Here is a 12,660-nt window from a genome sequence, read left to right as displayed (position 1 = left end):
CGCTGGGTGGCAGGAATAGGAACCATTCCTGTTTACTAATCAGATTTTCTCTTCCACCTGTCTCCTGTGAGGAGGCTGGGTGGGCCATTAATCGTATATACTTGCCAGGTAAGTATGTACAAAACTTTATTGTATCATAACAATATCATTTTTGTACATTCAACTTCCCTGTCAGATATATACTTAGCTGATTTGCACCATTGGTGGTGGGTAAGAGACAGCTATTTACTGAATAGACAGGTAAACAACATACGTTGTAGGTAATAAATAAAACCTTGGTTCCTACTTGTTTAGGCAGAAGACTTCATGGCTACTCCTAGGAGTCTGCTTCGCCTCAAGAGCCTCAGCGAGGATGTGACCTATGGCTAAGAGTTCTTGTGGGTCTGTCGATGGGGTCTTATCCACTTACTCGACAGAGCCTGATGGCATTTGTCAATGGGGTCTTATCCACTTACATGACAACACACCTTGCCTAGTGGCATAATTAAGGAGCACAACACCGATCCCGATCACCTGATCCTAACACGAGGGTTAGTACTTAAATTGAAAAGTTATCCCCAAACTCCTTTCAAACAACCCTAAAAACTCGACATTAAACAAAATTCAACTCACTAGTTAAGGATCAGTATCGGCTCCCTATCCCAGCAACGTATCCACAGACACGTATAAACCAAGAGAGAAGGATCTCTCGCAGGTTATCTTGACATCCTTCAGGTAATGGGAAGTCAACACAGAGTTGCATCTCCCGTATGTGACAGCTAACATGTCAACCTATCAGCTCATAGCAACTTTTTAATTTTAACTAATAATTCCACACTTGCTCTCTTACACTGACAACAAAAGAAAATGCATCCATAAAAAGTGACAGGTTTATAATTCATATGAACCCAACGAAATCTGGACCAAGTAATAGCGTAACAGGATATTTGCATATTAAAACATAGAAAAGTGATGATTTTCTTATTAATATATCCTGTAACATTTCATAACATTTAATTATTGTACTAGAACAACAATATACAGAATATTTAAGTTTGTAAATACTTCACCTGCTGTCCTAGCTCCAAGCAAAACACTATCTTCATACACATGGACATCAAGTGATGGACATTTCTTCTCAAGTTCCTTAACTAATGATTCGTCTAACACCATACAAGCGCTAGGGTACAATAAGGATAAAAATGTGGCACACTGCACTATATTGCTGAAGTGTCTTTTATTCTTGGCCATATTAATGTGAGATTTTTTAGCCATTCAACATTCTTTCCTGAAAAAACAAAACTGTATGAGAAAATTACATGCTAATTTTTTAAAATAATGTTTTAATAATAAAAAAAGGTTTTACATATACTTAGCAAGTAATTATATAGCTATAGTTTCCACTCGAACAACAGCTTAGATATTATATATAGTATAGTATAGTATAGTATATATATATATATATATATATATATATATATATATATATATATATATATATATATATATATATATATATATATATATATATATATATACTATATATACATATATATATACATATATATATATATATGTATATATATATATATATATATATATATATATATATATATATATATATATATATATATATATATATATATATATATATATATATATATATATATATATATATATGTATATATATATATATATATATATATATATATATATATATATATATATATATGATATATATATATATATATATATATATATATATATATATATATATATATATATATATATATATATATATATACACAAAAAGTAAATATATACATAAGATAATCATTCATGACTTTAATATGTGCATCAGTATAATCAAAGCTTTATCTCTAATGAATGTCCGGTAGAAAGGCTCAATTTTTTCTTTGTAACATGTTTGAGCTGGAAGACAAATCCAAGCCTCTATGACTAAATACATACTGAGGCCAACATGGCCCTATAGTCCTTGATGCTAGAGGATGATAGGTTTTTTTATCAACATCAAATGAAGCATAAAATCAGCTATTTGCATTACAGTGGTTTTAGAAGAGATGTTAGTATTCTTACACCACTCCCTGAAGATCCTCCACTTGGTCTGATAAATGTTGTTAGAGGATTTTACCCAACACATGGCAATAACTTCCAAAGCTCTCTTAGAAAACCGTTTCTTTCTGAGGAGTTTGTGGCAGTTTGAATCCTGTAAGGTCCAGAGAGGACGGGTTTTCGTGGAATCTCTGGAAGTGTGGTTGTCTGAGTAGTTGCCTCTTTTGAGGAAGCAGCTTCAGGAAGTCCATTAACAGATCTACTAAATTGGGAAACCATTCCTTCAATGGCCAGAAGGGAGCCACAAGGATAAGAGGCACGTTGCTGTGCATCAGGAACTTGTTCAATTCCTGCCTTATTAAGCTGAATGGGGGGAAGGCATACAGCTCCTTGTCTGACCAGTCCAGAAGTAAAGCATCCACCGCCCACACCTGTGGGTCTGAAACTGGTGAACAAAATTGCGGAAACGATGGTTCCGAGATGTGGCGTACAAGTCTATCCAACAGTTTTCCCCACAGTTTCCAAAGGTCTAGGCAAGCCAGAGGATCCAGCAGCCATTCTGTCGGAAGGACCTGTTTCCAATGACTTAGCTCGTCCGTTGAAACAGGGTTCAGCTGAAAAAGAGACCTGCCTTCCGACAGTCTCTACCCTGAATTCCACCAAAGATGGTCTTCTTTTATTTCCTGTGTTATTGGAAATACATGGGAGTCTGGAAACTCCTTCCTGTCCAGCTCACTTTCAAAAACAATTGCAGGGGTCTAAGATGAAGCCTGCCGAGAGACACACACTGTTTCATTGACGTAAGGAACCCCAGCAGACTTATCCTACTGTTGACTGAACACTCGTTTAAGGCAAGCACTTCTTGAATCTTTTTCATGTACGATTCTACATCGGAAAAAACCCAAAAACTCTGAGCAACTATAATAATTCCCAAATATCATAATTTTCCTAACTATACAAACCTGAACTCCTTTACGTAAGGAATTACTTTCAGCATTGGCTGGAATTACGGCCATTAAATTCTTGAACAAGGTGGTTAGGCAGAAACTACCATCTGGTAGGCGGGTAGGCCCACCTGCCTGGATGTAAACACTCCACTTTGCCTTTTGGCCCAGCTTCAGATTGAGGGATGGCATGAGGTGGGCATAAATGTGAAGGACATCAGGTTTGTATAGTTCCACCTTAACATCTATGGGCAAGGGCATCACATCCTGAAGTGAATGTTGCCAAGGAAAAGCCACAATAACCTCTTGGAAGTGCTACTAAAGCTTGGGCTGAAGAGGTTCTGGAGAACTGGAACCATTCAGACCCAAGAGATAACAAGAGAAATGAGTTATGCCCTCTCCAGAAAGAGAGGTGGACATGCTTGACTTCTGCTTCTTCACTTGTTCTCAATCTCATGAAAAACAAATGCAACTCCATCCAGGAGAAGCTCCACAAGATTTAACATGGTCAATGTCTGAAAGGCATTCACACTTGGCCTCTCTTATCTTACCATCACCCCTATACTACTCAGTAACAACTATGGTAGTAGAAGGAGCGGACTAGTGACCACTGCCTGTCTCTCAAACCAAGTAAGAAGACTGTGCGGACACTTCCGTGTGTGTCCCAGAGGCAGCTTGGGGGCAGGGGAGCCAACCCGACTGCTGAATACACGTGGTCTTAAGACCACGTACACATGCTAAAGAAACAGGAGACACATGCCCCTCCCTTTACCTGTTCCTAGCAACCATGCACACACAATCCTGACACCAAGCATGCACAGCATGAGCAAGACATGCAGACTCATCCAGCAGTGATCCACATAAGATATATTTAGAAGAGTCAGGAGCAGTCCTTTCATCTAAGTGTGTATTGCAAGAGCATCTGCACCACCAAAGGGTCATGATCATGTGACAGCAGATGAACTCTCGTCCTTCCTACTCCTACCAAACTTCTTAGACTAAGAAGAAGCCCAAACAGCACTCTTCGTGGGGGGTTGCATAAGTACACACCTTCCCCAACAGAACCTATTTGGGTCAACCATTACAGGAGGCAAGACACTCAAGAGGACAGCCTACATTGTGCATTGTTGTTGTTCAAGTTTTTTCTCAATCAATAAAAAAACAAAGCTAAACAAAAAATCAAAATTTTTGGAAGTAAATTGTATTTTCCTAACTATACAAACCTGAGGTCCTTTACATAAGGAATTACTATTCAGCGCCAGCTGGACTGGTCGTAAGATTTACTAACAAGGTAGTTCGGCAGTAACTGCTTGTCTGATGGTCGGGAGTCCCGCCCGACTGGAGGTAAACATATCACTTTGCTTTAGACCCAGGAACAGAGTGAGGAGTGGCATGAGGTGGGACAATATATAAAGGACTTCAGGTTTGTATAGTTAGGAAAAATACCATTTACTTCCAAAAATTGTGATTTGTTCCGACACGTAATACAAACCCTCAGTCCTTTACATAAGGAAGACTCACTTATTGGTGGGTGGAATCTGAGCCTTGTGAACATACTGGTATTCGCCCAACCTGGGTTCCCTTCCTGGTCGTAAGAGCAAAGGGGGGGAACCTAGCCTCTGTCCAACTGATCGGAGTGTGCACTGCAAGATCAGTGGTCAGACCTGTGGACCAATTCATAAGAGGGAGGCATGCATACCTCTTATGAATAGCAAGCAAGAACTAGGTCCTATGAAAGAGCCAAATATAAAGTATTGGGTTTGTCTCTCGCTGCTGTCCGCTTCCCCCTTTGTTAGGGAAGGGCCGGATAAACGCTTCTATCCCTAATGAAAGGGACAGAATGGAGCTTGGTTACGTAACTTACCTGCATCCTCGTCCTGTACAGCGTGGTGAGGACCGCTACCCTCTGCCCGCAGGGAGAGGGAAGAAAAAGAGGAGGAAGAGAAGCCAATCACACTCATTCACTCTCCATTCATGCAGTCTCACAGGATGAGATGCTACCTTGTCCAGTAAAGGAGCTGGGTAAGCTACACAACTTGTTGAGCAGCCACCATGGGTCCCAAGGAAAATGTGTCCAAGGACCTGTCGGGAATATCCCGAAGGCAGAAGGTGGTGAAGGTGGTCTGGTTGGTCCAAACCCCTGCCGTCAGTACCTGTGCCACGGGCAAGTTCTTGAGGAATGCAAGGGTTGGACCAATACCTCCGACTTTGGGAGCTCTTGGACAAAGGGTACTGGTGTTGGCACTCCTGTGTGAGTCGTACGCCTTCCGGATTACCTCACGAAGCCAGAAAGAAACAGTGTTCTTGGACACTTCTTTCTTGGTCACCCCGGTACTAACAAAGAGGCGTCGACACTCAGACCTGAGGTGTCGAGTTTTCTTCAGATAGCGCCGTAGCACCCGCACAGGAAAAAGTAGCATCTCATCCGCATCATTATCGGTGAAGTCTTCCAGGGAGGGGATTGTGAAGAACTCGAACCTAGCGTCAGGGACCGAAGAGTTCTGAGGCTTCGCTACGAAATCCGGGATGAAATTGAGCGTAACTGATCCCCATCCCTTCGAGTGTTTAACATCGAAGGAAAGACCGTAGAGTTCTACTCTCTTCGCTGATGCCAGGGCCAGCAAAAAGACGGTCTTGAGGGTCAGATCCCTGTCTGATGACCCTCGGAGTGGCTCGTAGGGTCTGCGAGTCAAGCTCCTAAGGACGAGAGTCACATCCCAGCCCGGGGGCCTGAGTTCCGTGGGTGGGCAAGACCTCTCGAAGCTCCTCATTAGGAGTGATATTTCCATGGAGGTGGAAATATCGACTCCTTGCAGTTTACGGACTAGGGCCAGGGCAGCTCTGTAGCCTTAGATTGCGGAGACAGAGAGGAGCTTCTCTCGGAGAAGAAAGATGAGGAAATCTGCTACCTGCTGAAGAGTGGCTCTGAGCGGAGAGAGACCCCATCTACGACACCAACCACAGAAGATGGACCACTTTCCCTGGTATACTGCTGCAGAGGACTGTCTGAGATATCCAGCCATCTCTGTTGCTGATCAGCAAGAAAAGCCTCTCACTCGCAAGAGATGGTGGATAACCGCCAGCCGTGAAGACACGGAATGAACTGCCTGGTGGTACCGTTCTACATGCGGTTGACACTGCAGGTTGTGCCATGGGGGAATCTCTCGCGGTGCCTCTGAGAGAAGAGCCAGCAGGTCAGGGCCATTTGGGTGCCACCAGAATCATCCGAAGATTGCTAGTGATCAACACTCTGCTGATCGCCTTGTGAATCAGGCAGAACGGGGGAAAGGCGTAAACTACGAGGTTGTTCCAGGGGTGTTGGAACGCGTCCTCTGCAGCTGCCCATGGGTCCAGCATAACTAAGAAGAAAAATGATATTGTCATGTTACAATAAAGTTTTATACATACTTACCTGACAGATATATACTTAGCTATAGACTCCGTCGTCTCCGACAGAATTTCAAATTTCGCGGCACACGCTACCAGTAGGTCAGGTGATCTACCGCCCTGCCCTGGGTGGCAGGACTAGGAACCATTCCCGTTTTCTAATCAGAATTCTTCTCTTCCACCTGTCTCCTGCGGGGAGGCTGGTGGGCCATTAATCGTATATCTCGTCAGGTAAGTATGTATAAAACTTTATTGTACATGACAATATCATTTTTATACATTCAACTTCCCTGCCAGATATATACTTAGCTGATTAGCACCCATTGGTGGTGGGTAAGAGACAGCTAACTACTGAAATAGACAGGTAAACAACATATGTTGTAGGTATTAATAAACCTTGGTTCCTACCTTATTAGGCTGAAGACTTCGCGGCTACTGCCTTGGAGTCTGCTTAGCCTCAAGAGCCTCAGCGAGATATTGATCTATGGCTAAGAGTTCTTGTGGGTCTGCCAATGGGGTCTTATCCACTTACTCGGCAGAGCCTAAAGGCCTTTGTCATTGGGTGCTATTCCACTAACATGACAATACACCTTGTTCAAGGAGCACAACACCGATCCCGATCACCTGATCCTAACATCCATGTTAGTTCTAAGATTGCAAGGAGTTATCCCCGAACTCCTTACAAACAACCAAAAACTCGAAACATAATTACATGTTCATTTATACAAAATATACAAAAAAAAAAATTTTGTACTCCCCCACTAGTCATACATACCCTTGATCCCCTACCAGCAATGACACTATGCGCCCGTGCGACATCCGTGAGCTTGCTAATAGAAAACCAAGCACATATCTGACAAGAGGGTTTATGTATGATAAAATCAAAATATTTTAAGGATCAGTCTTTGCTCCAAGACCCAGCACTGTATCTGCTGATACAAATGGACCTAGAGAGAAGCACTTCTCATAAGTCACTCTCACATCCTTCAGGTAATGAGATGCAAACACTGAATTGCACCTCCAATAAGTAGTCTCAATGATGTTTTTAAGAGACATATTCTTTTGGAACGCCTAAGGACGTTGCTACTGCTCTCACCTCATGGGTCTTAACCTTTAGAAGACCGAAGGATTCCTCCGAGCAGTTCTTGTGTGCGTCCGTAATTACGCTTCTCACAAAGAAGGCCAAGGCGTTTTTGGACATGAGTCTTTTGGGGTTCTTCACAGCACACCAAAGACCTTGTTGACAAGCTCCCATCTGTCTCTTCCTCTCTAAATAATATTTAAGAGCTCTCACTGGACAGAGAGACCTCTCTGTCTCTCTGCCTAGGAGGTTAGATAGACCTTTTACTTCAAAGCTTCTGGGCCAAGGTTTTGACGGGTTTTCGTTCTTCGCCAGAAACATTGTCTGGAACGAGCAGATAGCAGCATCTCCTTTGAACCCCACTGTGGAATCCAGAGCGTGCAATTGCTCGTCCTCTTGGCTGTAGCGAGAGACAACGGGAGGAATAAGCATTTCCTAGTGACGTCGCGGAAGGAAGCCAGATGTAAAGGCTCGAATTTATCCGAGGAAAGGAATTTCAGGACCACGTCTAGATTCCAACTAGGTGTTCTAGGAGTAGCTGCCTTTGAAGTTTCAAAGGATCTAATTAAATCGTGTAGATCTTTGTTATCTGCAATTTCTAGCCCTCGATTTCTGAATACTGAAGACAGCATGCTTCTGTATCCCTTTATTGTTGATACAGATAGGTGTGATTCCTCTCTCAGAAAGAGGAGGAAATCGGCAATATTAACTATAGAGGTACTGGAGGAGGACAGCTTCTGACTCTTACACCACCTCCTAAAGACTTCCCACTTCGATTGGTATACTCTTCTAGTTGAAGCTCTGCGGGCTCGAGCGATAGAGCCCGCAGCCTTGCGAGAAAAGCCCCTCGCTCTGACAAGTCTTTCGATAGTCGAAAGGCAGTCAGAGCGAGACCTGGGAGGTTGTGATGAAACCTCTCGAAGTGGGGTTGTCTGAGTAGATCTGGTCTGTTTGGAAGAGATCTGGGGAAGTCCACTATCCACTCCAGCACCTTCGTGAACCATTCTTGGGCTGGCCAAAATGGGGCTATTAGTGTCAACTTCGTGCTCTTTGAAGCTACGAACTTCCTGAGCACTTCCCCCAGGATCTTGAACGGGGGAAAGGCGTAGGCGTCCACACCCGACCAATCCAGGAGAAACGCGTCTATTGCGAAGGCTCTCGGATCTTCTACTAGAGAGCAAAAGATCTCTATTCTTTTGGAGAGGAACGTCGCAAACAGGTCTATGTGAGGTCTCCCCCACAGGGACCAAAGACTTCGACACACTTCCTCGTGTAGAGTCCATTCTGTGGGAAGGACCTGATTCCTCCTGCTCAGTCTGTCCGCTCTCACATTCTTTATCCCTTGCACAAATCTTGTGAGGAGAGTTATGCCTCTTTCTTCTGTCCAGGTTAACAGTTGTTTTGTTAACTGAAAGAGGGAGAAAGTGCGTGCCTCCTTGCTTGCGTATGTAAGCCAGAGCCGTGGTGTTGTCCGAGTTTATCTGTATCACCCCGCCTCTGACTATCTCTTCGAAGAACTTTAAGGCTAGTGTATGGCCACTAGTTCCTTGCAATTGATGTGCCAGGACACCTGTTCCTTTGTCCAGGTGCCTGACACCTCCCTTGCTCCTAGCGTCGCTCCCATCCCGACTCCGAAGCGTCGGAATATAACACTTGGTCTGGGTTCTGCAGGGCAAGCGATACGCCTTCGTTTTTCTTTGAAGAGGAAGGATCCACCACTTCAAGTGATCTTTTATCTCTTGTGGAAGCGGGAAGATGTCCGAGAGTTGTCCCGTCTTCCAACTCCACACCCCTTTCAGGAAAAACTGAAGAGGGCGAAGGTGAAGCCTCCCCAGAGAGAAGAACTTTTTTCTAGTGAGGACAGGGTCCTAAAAGGCTCAGATAATCCCTCGCTGAACTGCTCTTTCTCTCTAAGAAGCTCAAGATTTTCTACAAACTCCCTGAGTGATTCTTTCTCGCGAAGGAATACTCGAAAACCCGAGAATCCATCTGAATCCCCAGATAGACCAAGCTCTGGCTGGGGGATCAGCTGCGACTTCTCGAGGTTCACGAGTAATCCCAGCGATTCTATCATGTTTATTGTTAGTGATAAGTCCTCCAAGCACTGAATCTTCGACTTGGCCCTGATCAGCCAGTCGTCTAAGTAAAGGAGATGTTTATTCCCTCTAGGTGAAGCCATCTTGCTACATTCGCCATCAGGTTGGTGAATACCTGCGGAGCTGTAGACAGACCGAAGCACAGAGCCCTGAATTGAAAAAATCTTGTCTCCTATTACAAACCGAAGATATTTCTTTGACAAATGGTGAATGGGAACGTGGAAATACGCATCTTGCAAGTCCAGAGAGACCATCCAATCTCTGGACGAAGAGCCGACATTACTGAGGCGGACGTTTCCATACGGAACTTCTTTTTCTGAACAAAGCGATTCAGAGCGCTTACGTCCAGTACTGGTCTCCACCCCCGATGCCTTTGGTACTAGAAAAAGGCGATTGTAAAATCCCGGGGAGTGTTGGATCCTGCACAAGTTCGATGGCCTCCTTTTCCCACATTTGTTCCACACCCTTTGAAGGAGAGTCTTTCTCATTACAGGGTCTCTGTACCTCGCTGACAGTTCCCGAGGCGTAGATGTTAGGGGAGGACTGTCCTCGAAGGGATTACGTATCCTTTCTTTAGGACGAGACTGACCAAGGGTCGGCTCCCCTTTTTGCCCATACTCCTGCAAAGTTCAGGAGTCTGGAGCCGTACTGGTGCTTGAAGGAGCAACAAGTCATTTAGTTTTTCTTGAAAGGTCTGAAGGAAGACCTTCCTCTCTTGTCAGAGCTTTCTTCTTTCTGGCAGGGGACGAGCCGCTGCACCTCACGAAAGGGCTGCTGAGGAGGACGAGAGTCTTTCTTAATCGTCGACACTACAGGGCGTCCTTTCTTGGACGTCTGTACCAGTAGGTCTTGTGTCGCCTTTTCAGTTAGCGAGCGAGATATATCCTTCACCAACTGAGAAGGAAACAGATGATCCGACAGAGGGCGAACAATAAAGCAGTCCTCTGGCTCGGAGAAACCCCTTTTGATAATAGGGATCCATAATACTGATCTCTTTTTCAGAAGACCAGCACCAAAAGGGAAGCCACTTCTCCCGAACCGTCCTGTACTGCCTTGTCCATGCAAGACAGGACGCTATGGAGAATCTCTGGGTTTTTAAGAAACTCCGGATCTTTAGATTTGTTGGCCAGAACTCCGAGTGACCAATCCAGAAAATTGAACACCTCTAAAGTGACAAAAATGACAATTTGTCGAAAATTGCATTTTTTCTAACTATACAAACCTGAGGTCCTTTAACAATAGGAAGGTAACTTCGAACAAGGGGAGAACGGTAGTTAACTGCTTGTCCGATCGTGCGCGCGCCCGCGCCCGAGAGGTGAAGAATCACTTTTGCTTTAGGCCCATGCAAAAGTTGCAGAGTGAGGGGTGGCATGAGGTGGGACTATATGTAAAGGACCTCAGGTTTGTATAGTTAGGAAAAATGCAATTTTCGACAAATTGTCATTTGTTCTGATACGTAATACAAACCCTCGGTCCTTTAACAATAGGAAGACTCACTTCTTGGTGGGAGGAATCTGAGTCTTTTTGGTGAACAGACTGGTGTTCGTCCAACCCTGGAGTGCCTCCCTGGTCGTAAGAGCAAGGGAGGGATCCAAACCTCTGTCCGATTGATCGGGTGTGCTCCGCACCGAAGGATCAATGGTCAGACCTCTGGACCAAGTACTAAGAGAGAGGCAAGCGTATCTCTTCGTACCAGCAAGCAAGAACTTGTTCCTGTTTGCAAGAGACAATCATAAAATGATGGGTTTGGTCTCAAATTGGCATCCACTTCCTCCCCCTTGTTGGAGGAATGGTGGATATTTACTCCTATCCCTACTGAAAGGGATAGGATGGTGCTCTATTGAGTAGCTCACCTGCATCTCGTCCTTACCCAGCAGGGTGACGACCGTGTTCCTCTACCCAGAGGTAGAGGGAAGAAAAAGATGGGAAGAGGAGCCAGTCCACATCTCATTCCTCATCCATTCTTACGGTCACCACCAGGACTCGATGCTGTTCAGCCTGCGAGGTCTGGGCTAACTACACAACGTGTTGAGCAACCACCACGGTTCCCAAGGAAAAAGATCCAAGGAACTGTGGGCAATATCCCGAAGGTAGAAGGAGGTGCATGCGGTCCGGTTGGACCAGGCGCCTGCCTTCATTACCTGCGCACGCCAGAAGTTCTTGCGGAACGCGAGAGAATGATGAAGAGGCGTCCACACTCATCCTGGGTGTCGAGTTTCTTCAGACAGCTCCGTCGCGCCTTCACAGGACAAAGCAGCATAGCCTTCGTATCGGAGGCGGTGAAGTCCATTAGGAAGGGTATTGTGAAGGACTCGAACCAATCGTCAGTTACCGAAGGGTCTGAGTCTTCGCTACGAAGATCGGTGTACGAAATCGAGCGTCACAAATCCCCATCCCTTTGTGCTTGACTTCTCAAGAGAAGTCATGCAGTTACCTAAGACGAAAAGAAGGGGATAGTCGTATGACCTATCCCTCTTCTCGACTTTGGTTATGTACAGTACTCATACTGACAAGCTATTAAGACGAAGTAATGATTGCTCTGGAACAACGAACTAAGTCCACAGCATAGTTCGTAACTGACTCGGGCGCTCTGACAGCTGCCGACTGACTGGTTCGGAATCAGTAGAGGCAAGTTGTCCAAGCATCCGGGTAAGTCACGTGACCTTCGCCTTTAAAGAGTTATGCTGAGAGACCAAACAAACAAAATATGTTAGTCACCGATGCCGGACGGCGCGGCGATGATTCTCTTAATGCATAAGCTCAAAAGGCGAAAGTCAATTGCCTTCAAAAGACCGAGGTCCCTGATGGCAAGAAAATCTCATAGACGTTGAATCTCAGCTTAAGGAGAAACAACACTGTGACGTTGAAGACGAAGGTAGGCAATGAATGCAACCTACGTCTTCCAGCTGAATCGAGAGAAGGAATCTCAAGATTCTAAACCTGCGTGCTTACAAATGACTGAAACGCTAACCGCCATTTCATTGCTGTCGGTGTGCAGTGAAAGCGGGCGTTCTTCAGTAATGAAAACCACAGGGGAGAGCCGCCTGAAGAACTGCTTCTCATGGGCTGAACGTTTGGAAGTAGAGCTGGCAGATGTGGG

At 44.7% G+C, this 12,660-nt stretch overlaps 1 protein-coding gene across 3 annotated transcripts in view; it reads right to left on the bottom strand.

Annotated features, from left to right (window-relative positions):
• LOC135217718 (dyslexia-associated protein KIAA0319-like protein) overlaps positions 1-12,660 on the bottom strand; it is a 248,419-nt gene that overhangs the window by 199,075 nt on the left and 36,684 nt on the right. For all 3 annotated transcript variants that reach the window (XM_064253707.1, XM_064253708.1, XM_064253706.1), the window contains exon 2: positions 1,050-1,267. In XM_064253707.1, the coding sequence (XP_064109777.1) occupies positions 1,050-1,254 (205 nt within the window). In that variant the 5' untranslated portion in view covers positions 1,255-1,267. The remainder of the gene's footprint in view (positions 1-1,049; positions 1,268-12,660) is intronic.

Source organism: Macrobrachium nipponense, chromosome 7 (assembly GCF_015104395.2).
Source record: "Macrobrachium nipponense isolate FS-2020 chromosome 7, ASM1510439v2, whole genome shotgun sequence".
Taxonomy (NCBI): Eukaryota; Metazoa; Arthropoda; class Malacostraca; order Decapoda; family Palaemonidae; genus Macrobrachium; species Macrobrachium nipponense.
The sequence above is the reverse complement of the archived record's forward strand: the minus strand, read 5'-3'. Positions and strand labels throughout refer to the sequence as shown.